The sequence below is a fragment of the Camelus bactrianus genome, chromosome 7, assembly GCF_048773025.1.
Source record: "Camelus bactrianus isolate YW-2024 breed Bactrian camel chromosome 7, ASM4877302v1, whole genome shotgun sequence".
NCBI lineage: Eukaryota > Metazoa > Chordata > Mammalia > Artiodactyla > Camelidae > Camelus > Camelus bactrianus.
In genome coordinates, this window is record NC_133545.1 from 26,368,491 (window position 1) to 26,387,725 (window position 19,235).

A 19,235-nucleotide genomic window follows, 5' to 3' on the forward strand; every position below is an offset into this window, starting at 1 on the left:
CAGCAGGACAGGCTTGAATTAGTCTAGAAGAAAATCAATGATGGCATTCTTTACTAAGAAGAGATAGCAGAAAATTTATAGAATGGAACCTAATAAGTCAAACGTGTAAAACCCCCTAGATCTGTTTGGTGCTTTTCTCTTATCTCTCTCTTAAAATGCATGCTTGATATAACAATCCAAAATGATTAGCTTACAGCTGTTCACGTCTCCAGTCCTCTGGTTTCCACGTATGTGTCTTCGCTGTTTTTAAAAGGTGACTTGAAGTACTCAGCTTTAATTGTATGCTCTGATTCAGACACACAGAGGGGCTCACCAGAAGTCGCAATTCTGAAAAGATTCAGAAGAGCAAAAGACAGTCATTCTACTGTTTCTTTTTCGGAATAGCTTCCAAAGTAGAGTCTGCTGTGTTAAACTACTGGGTCCAAGGGAAATATACAACAAATTTTCTCCCCATTCTGAGTCAAGGTTAGATCCACCAAGTACAAAGGCATGTTTAGAGAGACCTTTGCTTTGTAGTATGTTCTCTTACCATAGACTAGAAAAACAATTGTAATAACAGATTTCAAATTTTCTTGCTCAGAAGGGGAAGTAGATATGATGCCTCCAATTGTCCCACACCACGAGGACCCATCCTCCACACGGCTAGGAGACACACTCTCAGTGAGGGGATGGTGGCTGCAGGAGCTGACGTTTGTTTGTGATGAGAATATTACACAGACAACTTGAGTTGATTTCTTGACAATACAGTCCTTCCTTCACCTGGCATGCTTCGTGACCTTGGTAACCTCAACACGAGTGCTTTTTTACTTTGTAAGATATTACTTACTGGGTTTTTGAAGTGGATCAAACTACTAATCAAACCAACAATAATGGCTTATTTCCAAACACTCGTACTGATATTTTTAAAAGATAGAGGTATGTACGTGGTTAGAAAAATCAAAGTGTACAAAAAGCTATCAAATGAAAAGAAAAAAAAAAAACCCACATCCGGCAATCCACAGCCATCTAGGACTTCTCCCCACCAAAACCAATACTTACATGTTTACTTCTGAAGTCGAGGTAAGTACACAATGGATAAGATGCATATGATTCTTCAACATATAAATTAATATAAATATCAATATATCTATATAAACTTCTATATGTAGATTTTTAAAAAATTATCCTAAAGAGACATTATAATGGCCTATGTCTGGCTTACCTGCTTACTTACTAATCCACCCTGCAGTCCTTTCCATATCAGCACATACAGAACGACCTTATACTTCTTAATGGCTTAGAGTGTTCCATTAAATGAACGTACATTTAATTCAACGATTCCCTTATTGTTGTGTATTTAGATTATTTTTGTAATGTTTTTCTTTTTCTTTTTCAAAAATACTATCATAATCATATACATCTATTTTGTGTAGATCTACTTTGGTCTATACTCTTACAAGTTTATCTAGGGGCAAATGCTAATCTACGTGTGTAGCTGCCAGGTCAATGGGTAAATGCGTTGTGAACGTGATCAACATTTACTGCGTCACTTTCTAAAAGGGGTGCTCCAATTTCAAGCTCTCCAACAGCCTGTGGGAGCTGTTGTTTCCTTACTGCCAGGTCACAGTGCTTTCTTTTTAACTCACACAATTTATCTAGCTTCCCAAATGGAACAAAGCCTTTAAATTATCCTTCCCTCTTGTGCACATTTCATCAATACTAACACAGTCTAATTTAAAACACTTCACACTCTTAAGTAAAAGTCAGCAGAAGTCAAGCTGTTCAATGTATTCCCATCTCTCATTATTTAACACAAAGGATAGCCTATTTGTAGGGATTCCCTATTCATGAAGTTCTAATACATCATAATAAAAGAAATACTCAAGTCACTGGTTTCTGGAGGTGATAAATGAAGAACCATTAAGGTAATTTTGTTCCTTGAGAACCACAGCTTCAAAAGAGTTTAAGTGTTTATAAAACCCTTAACATTTGCAGTAAGAAAATAAGTGGGTTTTTTCCCACTAAATAGACATTTTTTAGAATCTATTACTAGGGGAAATTTTGTCTCTCCAGAGGAGTTATTTGTGTAATTTACTGTGACTTCCCTTTTACCTTTGCTGCCAGGAAGCACAGCACCTATTTGAAGCCCAGGGAGAGCTGATTTTGAACACACTAGATGTGTTAAATGTTTCTCCAAGGTAGTAGCTCGACGGTTTTGAGGAGGTGGTCAGCAAAAATGTCAAAAGAATACACAATTTTATGTCATCGTTTTCTGGTTTAGTTCAAGTGGAGGAGCCAGTAGTTGAAGGAATCCAATCTAGGAATTGCCAAGAATATGTCAAATTTCTACATCAGCCCCTGAAACTGGGGTTGAGTAATGGAGTTGAATACTGTTAAAACTAACTTTGACCTTTTGTGTGATAATAAATATATAATCTCAAACTTTCCATTATATTATTCCAGGTTTGTAAGTTACTTTGAACAATTTTTTAAAAAAAAGCAAAAAACAAGCAAACAAACAAACAAAAAAAAACAACAGCAAAAAAATACAACTCTAATTAGATGTCCTCACCATCTAAAATTATTCCCATTTCCCTTGATTACAGCCAAAAATTAAGAATAAGCTCCACTAATATCTTAAAAAGCCACCACTTTCATGGAGTTTTAATAAATAATTGTGGAATCTTTAAGTGCCCTAGGTTCTTAGCAGAGTCAAAGATTTGTCAGTAGTCACTGTTCCTTGTATATTTCATTGGGCATATCTGTCTTGATAGACCAGTCCAATCTTCTTGTTTTAATATTCCACTCCCCTTCTCCCTTGACCCCCAAGCACACAGAGCTTAGAAATCTCCCACAAATAATACCAAAACTAGCTTCTGTTTTTGGAAAGAATTTGGGAGATGAGGCTACATGATAGTTTTCTAAATGGCCTTGTAATACATTTACGTGCACTGGCTGAATATTTTCAGAAAGTAATTAAATACGGAGGGCCCAGCGTGCATCTTTAGGGTTTTCCTACACCATACTGTGAGGACTGAATGGATGGCAGACAGAGATGTGAAATATCATATGTACTTTTATTTGCTGACTGTTCTTAGCTTATTTTAAAGAGTCCTGAAGCCATAACTTGGCTGATCACTCAAGAGTGAAAAGGAACAATTTGTTAGGGACGCAGAAAGACTGCTCTTTTTGTGCCTTCTGATATCTGGTTGGCCGAGTCAGGAGTACCTGCTGACTGTGGTGCAGTTTTCTGTAAAGGACAATTAAACTTGAGTTCTCATTTTGATTCTTACCAACCAATGCTTAATGGGCTTGTGACACTGTCAAGGAGTCTTCTAGAATCCAGAATATGTTTCCCCACGAATCTTCTGAACTTCCCACATCACTGAGCAAATGCTGATACAAGTGTACAGTAAATGTTTGTTCTAGCAATGAATTAGTTTTGGGAGGTTAAGCTAACATGCAGTTAGAGAATGAAATTAGCATTCCAATGTATTAAAAATATTTTATTTGGTTATTTATTCTTTCCATTCTACATGGCACTTAATTATATACATCACAGGCAAAGACTAAATACTGGAAAACACTTGTACCAGCAAAGATTAGCTTCCAAATTTATACTGTATTTGAGTTAATGTTTTGCCCATGGCTAATAATTAAAGGGAAAGTAATAGTGAAAGTATAATTATATTTCACAAATGTTTAAATATTGTCTTGCATTTCATGAGGAAGCTAAACTTGGCCAGTTTTTTTCTTATTTTAAAACTTCCAGTGAAAATAAAAGCCCTTAATTAATAATTAACAACTGGTTTTAAGATTAGACGTGAAAATAAGCATCGTTTACGGATGTATCCATTGCTCTTCTTTCCCGAGGGCATTTCCAAGTCTTACTCCTTAAGCCTGCAGATGCACCCACAGGACTTCCAGGCAGAGCAAGCAGAAGTTAACATATGCACGAACTGGTCACAGCCAGGAAATAACTCTAGCAGGCAGAAAACGGGAGAAAACCCAGGAGAAAACGGATGGACGGCAGAGTCAGAGGGGTAACCGGAGTGACTACTAACCGAGAGACTATGGAAGAAGGGGCTGATAACAAACGCACAGTTGGGGTGAAGGGAAAACACCACCAGGTGGTGAAGCTCCCCAGGACTGAAAAGGGAGCTCTTACCCCCCACCCCCCTCCCCCCAAGCCCGGGAGGGAGCCCATTACAGACCCAGGCAAAGGGCAGCGCCGCTGTGGGAGAGGGCACTGAGCGGGAGCTCCGGCCACAGGTAGAGGGCCTCGCAGGGAAGCAGCCAGGGGATAAACGTCCCCAAGTTCCCTCCCCCTGCACTCTGGTCCCCTCCCAGAAAGCAGTGGAAGAGGGAGCCCCGCTCATGCGTCTGCGGAGGGCAGCTCCCTGGGGAAGGGAGTAGAGGGACTCCGGAGGGACCAAAGGAGATTGAACTGCCTATACAGCCCTACGCTTGGTAAATCCACGCCCTGGTCTCCTTCTTACTCCAGCCACACGTCCTGGAGAAACAATGATGTGCGTGTATGTGTGTGTGCATGTGTGTGTGTGTACACACATACAGAAAAAGTGAGTGAGAGAGAAACAATATTCACTTTGATCTCAAGAGCATCTGTATTTGGCAGCAGGGGATGATGGTTTAGGCTGAACCATATGAAACTGCCCTTTGTTAGGTCAAAAATGATTGAATATTAATTAAATATCAACCATTTCACAAGGTTCCTCTTCCTGCACTATGGTGTCTATTGAAAGGCCGCAAGACAGCACATAAACATACTACCTGCAGAAGAAGATTCCAGTGCCTATCTGGAGGCAGGAGTGACAAAGAAGGGTGACAGTTCATTTTACATGTCAACTTGACTGGGCCAAGGGATGCCCAGATGGCTGGTTCCACATTATTTCTGGGTGTGTGGGTCAGAGTGTTTCTGGAAGAGATTAGCATTTGAATCGGTGGACTGAGTAAAGCAGGTGGCCTCCGCAACGTGGGGGAGCCTCATCCCGCCCATCGGGGGCCTGAATAGAACCAAAAGGAGAGGCAGGTTGGATCTGCTGTCAGAACAATTGAACGGGGACACTGACTTCCTCCTGCCCTCAGCAGACTGGTTCTTGGGCCTTTAGAGAACCAGTGACTGGAATCTGCACCATTGACTCTCTATACTACCAGTCTCCCAGCATCCCCAGTTTACTGATGGCAGATATGGGACTTCTCAGTCTCCAAAATCATGTGAGCCAATACTTCATAATGTCTTTCTCTTTCTCCTTCTCTCGATAGATAGACAGACAGACAGACAGATAGATAGATAGATAGATAGATAGATAGATAGATAGATAGATGATAGATAGATAGATAGATAGATAGATAGATAGATAGATAGATAGAGTAATCCTTCTCCCTTTATCCATTCCAAGACCCCCAGGGGATGCCTGAAACCTCGGATAGTACCAAACCCGAAAGATACCATGTTTTTTCCTAAACATAAATACCTATAATAAAATTCATTTCATCAGTTAGGCACAGTGAGAGATGAACAACAATCCCTAGTAATAAAATAGAGCAATTATTATAATACACTGTAATAAAAGTTAAGTGAATGTGGTCTCTCTCCCTCTCACAGAATGTCTTATTGTACAAACTTAATGCCTTTTCCAACTTAACTAAACACTTCTCAACACACTGCAGCCATTAGTATTGCAGTTTGAGGTACTTCGGCAAAATTAGCACCAATTTCTTTTTCCTTCTTCACAATTTCACGAATAGAAGATTCATTCTTACTGTAGATCTTAACAACCTCAGCATACTTTTTTTTTTTTTCATTCCTTATGAAGTCGAGAACTTCTATTCCCTTTCACTTCAAGGAGGCACTTTACGGCTTCTCTTTGGCATATCCAAATTCCCAGCATCACTTCTCTGGCACTTTGCGGCTGTTATTAAGTAAAATAAGAGTTGCTTGAACACAAGCACTGCTTGGCTGAGACAGTGGATCTGATAACCGAGACCGCTACGGGCGGGAGACCCTGGGCGAAAGGATGATTCGTGGTCCAGGTGGGATGGAGATGCACGGTGAGAGGTCTCATCACGCTGCTCAGAAAGGCGCACAATTTAAAACTCATGAATTGTTTATTTGTGGAATTTTTATTTCTGGGATTTTCCACGTAGTATGTTCGGACCATGATTGATCACAAGTAACTAAAGCCTCAGAAAGTGAAACCACAGGTAAGGGGCCCCTGTTCTCAGGAGAATCCGGACTAGTGCAAGGGATGAGTGTTCAGTGAGTATTTAGCACATGCCTTGAAGACAAGAGAAGCGCAGTCCCAGTTCTACCAATCCCTAGAAAAGAAATCTCACCTCTAACTGTTTTCTCCTTTGCATGGTGATGAAAAAGCAGAGCAGCCAGAACAGAGGCACTGAGCTAATATGCTGAATGAATAAACTGGATGATTTCTAAGCTCCTTTACAATTCCAAGTCTCTGCAATCCTAGGTGAAAAGTTATAATTTTTACATATGCTGCCTATGACCGAATGAAGAATACAAGCGACAAGGATCAAGGGTCAGAGCTGACCCGCGGTCCCTCGGAGCTCAGGTGGGTTCCAGCCATCATGAGTGCTCCTCAGGGGCCACCAGCTGTCATTTTATTTGCAGCCTGATAAACCTCATAGGAGAGACCACAGCTGGACCCTCCGTAGGCACCCACAGTCCGAGAAAGTATTTGGGGAATATCAGCCACCCTTTTGTCTCCTGAGCAGTGTACAAAATGGGGAGGAAACACACCCAAGGTACAGTCAGGTTCACAAACTCGATCGCTCATCGGCAGCTACCGAGGGGGATTATTTTCAGTGCATCAGGGTCGGTCCTCTGGTCCCTGGACTGTAAACTCTCCGAGGGCAGGGGTTCTTGCTCGCTTTTCCTCTCCGCTGCACGTCTAGTGCCAAGCACAGGCTGGCACCAAATATAGGAGCACAATAAATCTCTGCTTGATGGGTGACCTCCCTTTCCTCTTCCCCACGTGATCAGAGTTACGTGCGTTGGTCAGAGAAAACCGCGACTACAAAGTGGAGAATGAGCAAACCAAGTGCTAAGTGGTTTTACTACAGGTACACGGTGTGATTTTTTTCCCCCACCTAGGAGGTGACCGTGACACGGGCAGGGATAGGTTTCCTCTCTCCACCTCAATGTGGTGTTCGTTAGAGCGACGGGATTTGCTGTGATCATATCAGGCCACGGCAACAACACTGGGGCAGCTCTGATTTGTCCAGCTCATTGTAATTTAGTTGATAACTAATGTTTTTCTTCAAAACTGTATTTTACAAATGATATTCCAAATAACATTTACTTTTAAAATCCTGATTCCTGTCTTTAAGTGGATTCCTATTCTTAGGTATGACCAGGAACTAATTCCTTAACTTATCTAAGTCCTGTGTCTTTATGTGGAAAATGAGAATGATAATAATAGAAATAAGAAGACAAACCTGCTTCATGTGGATACCGACAGGATGAAATATGAAATTTCCTTTTAAGTGCTTTGCACGCAGCACTGGGCATATGTTAAATGCTCAAAAAATGTTGAAAAGCTACTACTGGTAGTAGTTTCGCATAATCCTTTTCTATGACAGAGAAAACCTGTTTCTAACTTTGGAAACCTCAAAGTGTAACTCAAATGTTATTTCTTCTGAATTTATCCAGTGCTAAGGAACTCTCAGCACTGCTGATTATCAGATAAAGGCTAATCTATGAAATCCTCTTTTACGTGATTCTTAAAAACCTGACATTTGACACTAGTCAGTGAGGAACGAAGCAGGAAGTACGTGTAATAAACACAAACGTGTAGACCAAAATAAAACATAGCACTTCGCTGTAGGAGGCCTCTAAGACACACGTGGTTTTTAGTGACCTTCCTCAAGTTGGCGCTGTGCTGCCCCAGGAAAAGCAGCTCGTTTCCTGCTCTGTTTCATTTACTCAAAGGAGTTCTGCATTAAGGCTAGGTTTCCAGAGGAGGGGTAAGCCTGGGACTGATCCAGTTACTGCAATATTTAAGTCTGTTCCTCTCTATTTTGTTCAGGGCGAGACTTCGCGAACAATCGGCACAACTAGCTCTTAGTCAAGTGCTCTTAGAACGAGCACTTAGACAACAGATTCATAACACACAAATAAAACTCCCTGCACTATTTATGACACACAGATAAAACTCTTGGACTATTTCAGACCTACACTTGAACTTAAATGATATAATTTGAGAATTTATATGCTCCTCAATTCCTTAACACAATTTTACTTTCATTTTACGCCAAGTGGCATTGGCCAAGGATTTGCAAGAGAATGGACTTACCAAACACATAAGAGCATTATTAATACATAATTCACGCCTTAAGCTGGGCAACTAAAAATTTCTTTTTCAGGATCTGACATTATTATATTATTACCTATGTGATTTTGATACCAACAGTTTACACACTATAGTTTCAGAATATCTTTCCTATGCTGTAACCATATAAGGGTTCATCAAACCACAAACACAAATTGCACAGTAATTCAATATAGTACCTTTTTGGGAAAAAGAATAACTTCCACTTTATTTTATAGGAAATGAGATGCATTCTGCATCCTGATGTAAATGGAGACACATTCTGAGTCATAAAAATGACCAGATCAATTTCATAGCAATGTGTGTTCAAGGGACAGTTACTGCATAAAGTTTCCACCAACTAACCAATCAATCAATCAACTGCTTATTGAGCACTCAGTAAATGCAAGCCATAAATGCTTTCCTTCTTGTTCTTTTTTCAGTGGAAGTGTCAAAGTCATGCAATTCTACAAAAACAATTTTCCCCACGGATGGCTCTCTGTTTTGACCATGACAACATAAGAACCTTGAATTCTGCTCATTGTCCTTGGTAATAAAAGCTATGTCTAGACTACTACTTCAATTTTCTTGCCCCTATGATTTCACTGCAATGACCAAACAGCATGAAAGATTGTTTTATTACTTTATGGCAGCTTAATTTTGCTTTGATGTTTTTCTACATGAGTTTTCGAGGGGAAAAGAAAAGGAGAAAAAAATACACTTGGCTACTTCAGCAAGACCAAACATGAATAATTTGGAATAAGTTAACGAGCATCATTAATAACAATTTGAAGCACAACCTCCAACAAATATTAGTAACCTAGTGTGCAACAAATATGATAATATGATAGCTGTCTGAGCCCACCTGCGGTGAAAACAGGGTAATCACTTTATTAATATTAAACGTTTTCTCAGGAACACTTCCTGGAGTTAACCGCGAAATATGATTGGTATCATTTCCATCAGAATAATTAATGACTTACTAGAAATTTGTCACAGTGATTCCGAGTTCCTTTGTAAGTATATTGAAGTCAATCTCAATCAACGTAAGACACAAACACAGTGAGTCATTGTCCCGATTTTAAAAGAAACCATGCATTAACATAGCACTTCATTAATGGCAACTTCACAGCTCAACTCGGTCTTTAATTTTCACCCTGTATTTTGGTATAATAAAATGTCTGTGGTATTACCGCCAATGTCCTTCTCTACTAACATAGTATTTACAAGTACACTTATTATATGCAGACCAAGTACATATTTAGAAACAACATTTTCATAATATCTGACTCCAAGAGTGAGACAAAATATAGAATATGCAGAGACTAGAGCCAACTGCCAAAATGAAATCTAATGAGTGCCAGAGATTCAAATGCCAGAAACAGGTCAAGAACATGGAAATATGTCAGAAAAGATTTTTGGTTGTGACACTGGGCAAACATGTTCCTACAGAATCATTTTTGTCCCCAGGTCCTTCCCCTTCAATTGACCAGTAATATGATTGGAGTCCATGGAGGGCAGGATTGGCTGAGCAGCCTCACAACACTGGAGTCCACTTCTGATACGTGAGGGTACAAAAGGCAAGAGTCTGAAGCCAGGCAGAACCTGGCAAGAGCTTCTGAAATGGGGTCTCAGTTTCAACTTCAGCCAGGCAAGCCCATCATTAGCCAGGTACATTGGACTTATTCTGTACCTTGTAAATGACGAAAGAATTAACCAATTAACTGAGCCAACCATGGAGGGGTCTTCATATCTGGGGTGCTGAATAACTGTTGGTTTTAAAGATGTTAATTAGCTGATTCAAATTTTGACTCTTTTCTCCTGAACTCTCTACTCTGGGTAGAATTTAGGCAAGGACATTAAATTCAAATAACTATTTTCTATAAGGATATTCTTCATATTTTCTTCACATATCTCTCATCTTTTGTACTGCCAAGATGTTTTTAGCATGCATGTGTGTATATGTATGTGTGTGTGTATATACATATATATAAATTACCTAGTTTATATATAATTGAATATATTATATAAAATATAATTATACATATATATTATTTTCCAGAGATTTAATACACTCTAACTCAGACTTTAGAGTTTTGACATCAACATTTTATCTCAATTAAATGCCCTTTTTAGTAGTTCCAGACTGAACTTCCTATTCTAAGCTGCTATTTAGATGCCTTAAAATAAGGCGGGTGGTGGATAAAAGTCATTTATATCTTGCTATTTCTTCTGAAACACATTAAATGTCTTAGGGAAAAGAATTTTCTGGCACCCAATGGTGTCTCAGTCATTTTCAATAAATTAGGGATGTGTTGTCATTGCTTAAAAAATTCTGAGAGCTGTGGCATCACTCAGGCATTCAAAGTCATGAGTCAATAGTCAAGCCATCTGCTAGAGTTTAATTCCCTAGACCCAGCCCGTGGAAGCTGAAGCAAAAGCTTGGATGGTAAGTAGCAGAAAGAATTCAAGCTACCTTTAAGTCAAAAGGGGAAAATATTGGGTAACAGTGAAAAAATATCAAAGTACAGGTTTTCTGTTTCTCTTTCCCCTTTAAGAAAGAATGATAGATGTTTCTTTGGGAACCAAGTATTTGTACTGTTGTTTGAAGTAATGGGAAGAAGTAAACCGATTTTTGTTTTTAATCTGTATAAATGAGTAATAAGAGAGTGAACAAAGAGACCGGTGAGGAGAGAGGATGCACAGGATGGCGTTTTGGTGAGCTAATAGGGTGGCCTAGGGAGAAGAGAGAGTTGTTAAAGCAGAATTTGGCAGAAATTCCATTGTGTGTTGAGTGAGGTTAATCCCTGCTTCACTGCCATTTTGTCCCCAACTTGCCTTCCCTCAAAAAAAAAAAAAAAAAAAAAATTAAAAAATTTAAACTACTCCTTAAGGCTTGTGGAGTCAGACCAGTTGTTGTTGGAGACAGTGTTTTCGTTTGTTTGCTTAATACAACAGAATGCTCAGCATCGTCTCGCAGGGGCCATTTCTGCCAAGGTCCCCTACCACACCTGGCTCAATCCCCCCAGGGCCAAGGTCGGGTCCCTTTGGCCCAGTTGGCTACTGGGGCTTCCACTGTGAGAGAAGGGGGAAGCAAAATCTGATTTTGAGAAAAAGTACAGGACGTTTCTGTTAGGAGAAAGGCTGAACTCAGAGTGTTCATTCAATTTCCTGGCTCTCGAGTGAAAGGTGAAAAGGTTCAGGGCTGCCATCACCCATCAAATAATTTGCAGTTCAGTTTTACACAGCTCACACCTGGTCTCCAACTTGCTGCTCCAGCTGATTTTTTAAAGAAAAATGCTCTTTGCTCAGCATTTTCTTCTCTCCCCCAAATCTGGCTTTTATTTACCAAATCACTTAAAACAGTCACAATATCCATTATATCCAGTAGTCCCAGGAGCTTGAGCTGACAGTAGGGCCCATGTTTCTCACTAGAAATTTTCAAAACTGACATGAGACTCTAGAATTTGGGGCTGTTTTTCAGTTTTGCTTCCCCCGTGAGCCGTATTCCACGTAATGAAAGACTTTTCACCCCCAAAGGCTGAGAACGTTGTTTCAATAGCATATAAACAGCAAAATTCCCTAGTAAAAGCTGTCCAAAAGGTAAAATTTCTCTTAATTAAAAACTCAGAGTACACCTGGCACATTGTTTATCTTGCTCTCAGCACAATGTGTGTAGATTTACCAATAAATCATGTAGCTGGAAAATTTTAAATATCACTTTGTGGGCGGTATTCTTGGCTTTTTATAGCCGGCTCTGAATATAGTTTAAAGTTCTTTCCCTTAAATGACACAAGCTCTTCTAAAATTGGCTGTGGAATGACCTACGCAGGGCTGGGAGGAGGAATCTCGAAACAGAAACATTACAAAATACTGGGCTGAAAAGATAAATTAGGCCGAATCGGTTTACTTCACCATGTAATCTTTCTCCTTCTTAGTTCTGTATTTTAATTCAAAGTAAACATTCCTGCTTCTGCAATATTTGGAACACAACAATAGAAATCGTATGTATGGCTTTACATTTGAAGGATAAACACAGCCCCATTTCCACACCCTGTGCTAGAGAAAAAGTTCAGGTCCAGCTAAGACACTGTTAGAGCTCAGTGATATTAAACACAACCATCCCAGCACCCCCAAAACAGGAAAAGACACTTGCTTTTTGTTGTCGTTCTTGGAAACCCTGTGCTCCATGAGTGAGGACAAGAATGCTAGCTGGGTGTTATTGACCAATGTAATAGAGTTTCAGTGCGACACTGATCTGTGCTCAGCTAGGAGTTTACTATGTCTGACCTTGATTGGAAGAACTGTGGATGAAGCCTGATAGTAAGGAATCTGTCCTAAAGAAAAAAGAGCGGCTAGAAGAAAAGTCCAAGGATAACAAGATGACATGGAAGAGGAAGGCAGCTTTTGCTATGTTGCTTCTATATTCCATGGTCCTTACTTCCACTCCAGCTTTTAGGTCAGAAGCGAAAACAGTACTAAAAAAATGCATTTTTTTTCCAAATTATCTGTGAAAAGTTGAGAGTATAACATTATATGCAATAGAAAAAAGAAAAAGAAAAAAATTTCAGTGTAAAAAATTTTTGACTATTGATTTTTAATTACTAAATCAATTGAGTTTTGACTTATTCAGGCTTCTGATAACACCAGTTGACTTGCAGACCATGGACAAGACAGTGACCGGTACACAAGATATGGAACCAACAGTTTCCACAGCAGCCAGAGGAGAAGCAGGCACAGCATGAACCTCAATATCTCTGAAGTTGGGGATGGGACAGCAAAGGCAATGGCAGGCGCAGCAGCAGCCTCTGCCATGTCAGACTCATGGTGGAGACTACAGAGCAACTTTGGTGGGCACAGAGTGCACTGGTGGGTTTGACCAGTGGTGTATGGTCAGCAGCAGATGACAAGAGGGCACCAGAGCAGAAGTGAAGTAAATAGTGGATGTGGTATCAAGTAGAAGAGGACTACTTCCATGAGCTCATAGGATATACCCTCTAAGACAAAGGGAACATCACAATGATAAAGAATGCTACTGAAATCTAATGGGTGAGGGTTATAAACGCTAGATCTCTGCCTTGTGTAGGATAAAGCTGATGTTTATTTGGAATGCACTGGTAAGGTGTAGATCCAGCACCTGTTTGAATAGTTAGAGGTCCATTTTCATTGACCAGTGTGCATAACACGACAGCTGTTACTATGTTGAACATTACTCTGTGCAAAACAGCCAATTCTCCCCCATCCCATATCACTTTTTTTTTTAATTGAAGTATAGTCAGTTTACAATGTTGTGTCAATTTCTGATGTACAGCATAATGTTTTAGTCATAAATATACATACATATATTCCTTTTCATATTCTTTTTCATTATAGGTTTCTGCAAGATATTGAATATAGTTCCCTGTGCTACACAGAAGAAACTTGCTTATCTATTTTATACATAAGCATTAGTATCTGCAAATCTCAAATTCCCAATTTATCCCTTCCCCCATCCCCTCAGTAATCATAATTTCGTTTTCTATGTCTATTCCTATTTTGTAAATAAGTTCATTTGTCTCATTTTTTAAGATTCCACATATAAGTGGTATCATGTGGTGTTTGTCTTTCTCTCTCTGGCTTACTTCACTGAGTATGACAACCTCCAGGTCCATTCATGTTACTGCAAATGACATTATTTTATCATTTTTATAGCTGAGTAGTATTCCATTGTATAAATAGACCACATCTTCTTTATTCAATCTTCTGTCGATGGACATTTGGGTTCTTTCCACATCTTGGCTATTGTAAATAGTGTTGCTATGAGCAATGGGGTGCATGTATCTTTTTGAATTAAGAGTTCCCTCCTGATATATGCCCAGGAATGGAATTGCTGAATCATATGGGAAGTGTATTTTTAGTTTTTTTTAAGGAATCTCCATACTGTTTTCCATAATGGCTGCACCAAACTACATTCCCATCAACCATGTAGGAGGGTTCCCTTTTCTTCATACTCTCTCCAGCATGTATCATTTGTGGATTTTTTAATGATATCCATTTTGACTGTCATGAGATGATACCTCATTGTAGTTTTTTATTTCTCTGATTATTAGTGATATTGAGCATTTTTTCATGTGCCTATTGGCCATTTGTTTGTCCTCACTGGAGAAATATTTAAGTCTTCTGCCCATTTTTGGATTTGTTTGCTTTTTTGTTTGGTTTGGTTTGGTTTTGTTATTAAGTGGTATGAGCTATCTATATTCTGGAAGTTAAGCCCTTGTCAGTCACATCATTTGCAAATATTTTCTCCTATTCTGTAGGTTGTCTTTTTGTTTTATTTATAGTTTCTCTTCCTGTGCAACCATATCACTTTTGAATGTCTCACTGGACAGTGATGTAGATGAAAAGCCTGTTCAATTATTTGAACCTAGAGCTTGACTCCATTTTATGCAGAAACTCCAAGATTTTGCCCAGTTTTAATCTACACTGAAGTTTTCAGGAATGTAAGTTCAGAGTCAAGCAAGGGATTACTATGCTTTATTTGTAACTTCCTCAGGAATTGGTTACCAACAGCAAGGGGACCCCATGGACTCTGTTTCCAGTCTGAACTTGTACCTGTCACCTTCTTGGAGATTCAGATTAAAACGGGAGCATTTGACTATTTCATTACACAGTCGTGACACCTGTGGTGTCATTATGCCTAATTGTTTATATATTAGATTACAAATTGTTACACTATAAAGTACTTTCCTTTTGTTCATCCTTTATAGCAAAGCTAGGGCACTATACTGACTTGCAGAAATTATGCTTATAGGTAAGTTACGGATATTTCCTTCCAGACCACCCAGAGGTTTATAAATAGACTTGTTATCAAAAAAGAATGTGAGCTCTGATAGGAGTGAAAAGATTGCTTTAGGATGATCTGAAAGTAAATGGAAGTAGGATTTTTGAGATGAACAGGCCTAAAGATAGTGAAGTGGGTGGAGGCAAAGAAACATTTTTATGACCATTTTAAGATCCTACTTTTATTCCCAGATTAGTGAACCCTAAAAAACACTGATCTCACCAAACCAGATAAAAGTAGTAGTTAGCACTCATCGATGAATATTTACGGAAATGCTTATTAAATACTTAACATCTGTGGGTTACGGGCTCTGTGTGAGGCATTGCTCCAAGTACTTTAAGTGTATTAACTCCCTATCAATCCTAGGAAGCAGAGTCATTATTGTTCCCACATTGCAGACAGGAGACTGAAGCACAGAGAAAGTAAGAACCTTGCCCAAGGACAGTGGGCTGTTAAGACACCAGGATGGGATCCTCCCACGCGCAGCCGGGCTCAATCTGCACCTTGTCACTATCCAACAGCAGATGTGCGATCAGGTCGAAGCAATTACTTGTCCTGAAAACCATTTTTGAGAACCATTAATTCCATAGAAATCCTGCAGTCCCACAAAACATAATTTGGTTCTATTCACATTTATTAGTTCACATCCCCAGACTGGGTGCTTTATAAACCCTTTGGCAGCATAGTCAGTAAATTCTAAAAACCTTCCCAAGAAGGTCAGAAGAGCAGCTTTAAAGAGCCAGGACAACTAATATTCGGTCCTTCAAGTGGCCCTAGGGGGTCACTCTCATTCCAGAAGCCCCGACCTCAGGCTGGGGGCTACACCCACATCTGAGTCTCCCCGAACCCCAGGTCTGTGGCTGCAGCATGAGGTTTGTCACAGTAAATTTTCTCCTTTGCCTGAAAAGGTTGCAGATGGCTTAGAAGCTGAGCCTGAGTGGGCACATCGAATAAAAAAGTAACAGAAGGAAGGTAAAGAGGACCCTCAAGGGACAAAGTGCCCGTGAACATGGAGGACCTCAGCTTCTGACTCTCCCAGGGCTGGCAATGTCCCATATCAGAATGCCTTCAAATATCTGTTACTGAGTTCCCTAGGAAAAGACAAAAACAAAACAAAACAAAAACAATCTTCTGCCTGCAGCAGAGTCACTTAACGTCTCATTTTATGTAAGTATTATGATAAGTAAGAAATTATAAGGATTATTTTCCTTGATCAAGTAATAACAACAGTAATAACAGAGTGGGTAAACAGGTTCATTTTCTCATCAGGCCCAGACATCAGGCTTTCTTAAATAGCTCCTTTCTTGTTTTCTTTCATTATAAGACAGGCTTAAAACACAGCGTCGTGGCTCAAGCTTATTATAAGAGGTGTAGGGCAGTGCCTGTGACAATGACCATGCTTCTTCCTAGCTGTAGAGCTCAGAGGTTCTCTGAGCTTCCATTCCTTTACCCAAAAAAGACACAACTGGATCTGCCCGCAGGTGGCTTTAGAGGGTTAAGAGAATAGGTCTGTAAAGTGCTTGACACAGCACGTAACATACAAGTAAGAAATTACTGTTACCTCTTGTTATTATTTTAGGGTAATTTATCTAGGAAATAACCCTGTGGTTTAAATCATGAAGCCCCACTATAATTAATAAACCAAAAACTAGACCTAATTCTGTTTGATAACTACCTGTACTCAGCTTCCAACTCTAAGAAATGCCTGCCTATTTCCTTCCGTATCAGAATGCCTTCAGAAAGAACACTATATATTTTTGTGACGGTTTTATGTGAATGTGGAAAACCGAAAACCTCGTTCAATTTTCCTCTCCAAATCAATTCATGGATATCTTGAGTAATACAGAAATAGTGCCTTATATATTACGCCCATAGATTTACAACACCTATTCTCTTAGGTAGCATTTTCATGACATCTCTCCGAGGAAAGAATGGCCAGTGTAATTGTCCCCATTTTACAAGTCTAGGAAAGAGGCACCAACGGACTAAGTAGCTTCCCCAGAGGCACGGAACTATAGTTGGTAGCTGGGCAGAACTAGAACTCAGGTCTCCTCACATGCGGACCACAGGATTCCTGACTTCTGCCTTCACTAGGTAGAAGATTAGAATTCTTCTGACCTCTTAGGCTAGAATTCCTACCAGCACTCATGAACATCTTACAGATGCTCTAAAGTGGACGAGGCAAGACAGGCCTTCAAAAGGCCTTCTCAGTTAATGTGGCTGAATTACCTACTTTTGTCTATTTAGGAGTAAGTTGACCCTTATGATAAGCTACTCATTTCCTCGTGCAATGATCGTCAACACTGAGATTGCACTGCTGCTATGACTCTATGATGTCATTCATCAGAATGACTCAGAAGAAAAGAGAACGTTCCCTGTTTTACCACTAGATGGTGCTAAGGGAAGTTTAAAAAAAAAAAAAAAAAAACAGCCTCAAGAGTTATTGATGCAGTGAATCACAGGATTTGAGTGGTGTTTACTACACAATAGAGTCCGTGTGTCGCTCCCAGACAGAACACCCAACCCATCATCAAAGACTAAAGCATCTTCCAAAGCTACCCCATCCATTCAGTTAATTATACTTCTGCCACGATACGTAACCTTTCTAATCACAACTCCAGCTACAAATGAAGGAGTCTAAGTTTCTATGTAGGGAAATAAACAATTTCACTTTGCTTGCTGCAACTCTCATTTTGGGTTTTTATCAACATATATTTCAACAGGATGTGTCGGCCTGGAAGACACTAAATGCCTATTAAAACGTATCAATCCTAATAAATTATATTATTTAATTATTACAGTTACAATGAGACCTTCAAGAGACAAGTCATGACATCATCTTCCCATGAATAATGTGCTGGATAACATATACTTTATGAAGTGTGTGCCTTATAACTAATGCATCATTTTAGTGGGTTTTCATTTTCTAATGTGGATGATATCTTGCAAATCAAAAGTCAGTGCCTGGCCCTGGAGTTCCATGAAAATGAATGAACAAAGCCATGAGCACCGCAAACCTACTCACACAATTTTTTCTTTCATAACACTTGTAATTTTGCTGTTGTTGTTGTTCAATATCTGCCTCCACCACCAGGAGACTGGGCAAGAAGAGGCTGTCTTCAAGTTTAACAGACTGTATCCTCCAACACCAAAATCTCTCTTTCCTTCTCTCTCTCCCCCTGCCTCCATACACACACACACAGAAAAAATGAATCAAAATTATGGTATAGTTTTCTTTTGCTTACTGAGTTAACTCACAAAACAAGGCAAGTATGTAAGTTTCAGGATGGGTTTTCCCCACGTCAGCAGCTAAATCCTAGAATGCGATCTTGTCCCTCACACCTTCTTAACCTAGCTCTTGTAATCCCTAGATAGTGCAGCCCCTGACGGCTTAAAATTGTTTGGCCACTTCCGTAAGACATTTTTCATCTGTTTTGAATCAAGTTATGTTTTTTAGGCATCTTATTAAGATTTCAGTTCACTGCTACTATTCCCACTGCATGGACAGTGGCTCAGGAAGAAGTGATATGGGGAAAATAACCACAATCACTGTTTGGATGATGTATTTGTTGAGGAAAGCACAAACAAATGTGGTAGAGTTTATTTTAGAGGGCAATGTACTGAGTCATGGAACGTATCTACACATGGCAAGGAATAAACTATTGATTAATAACTGCAGGCTGCCAAACAGGATAAACAAATCCATGAAGTACAAACATAGTTTACTGAGTTTCTATTAAGTAATGCAAAGAAACCCAGTTTTGTCGTCTAAAGTTCTCCATGTTTTAACAAGTCGCTTTGGTGCCATGTAGACGCAATGCTACTCCCCTATGTTTAGCATAGAAAGAAGTAAATGAGGACTTGCTGCAGAGATTTGGACACCAAAAGTGAATATCTCTCTTATCACCTCTTCCTTTACAGTGTGTTGAAAATCGGAATTAATAATCAGAATCACACGTATTTTAAGTGTGCACACCGCCCTCCCCTTGTGTGTCGCGGTGTCTGGCACAAGATTACAAACTCTCTAAGCGAAATAAATGCTTTCACCGGCGTGATGGCAGGAGGTACACAAGTCATGAACCAGA

General features: G+C 39.6%; 1 protein-coding gene across 5 annotated transcripts in view; it reads right to left on the bottom strand.

Annotated features, from left to right (window-relative positions):
* CPED1 (cadherin like and PC-esterase domain containing 1) overlaps positions 1-19,235 on the bottom strand; it is a 250,328-nt gene that overhangs the window by 162,738 nt on the left and 68,355 nt on the right. For all 5 annotated transcript variants that reach the window (XR_006722160.2, XM_045511114.2, XM_010947605.3 and 2 more), the window contains one exon: positions 195-327. Coding sequence is in view for 4 of the 5 variants with exons in the window: in XM_045511114.2 (XP_045367070.2) it covers positions 195-327 (133 nt within the window). In the remaining variant the exon portion in view is untranslated. The remainder of the gene's footprint in view (positions 1-194; positions 328-19,235) is intronic.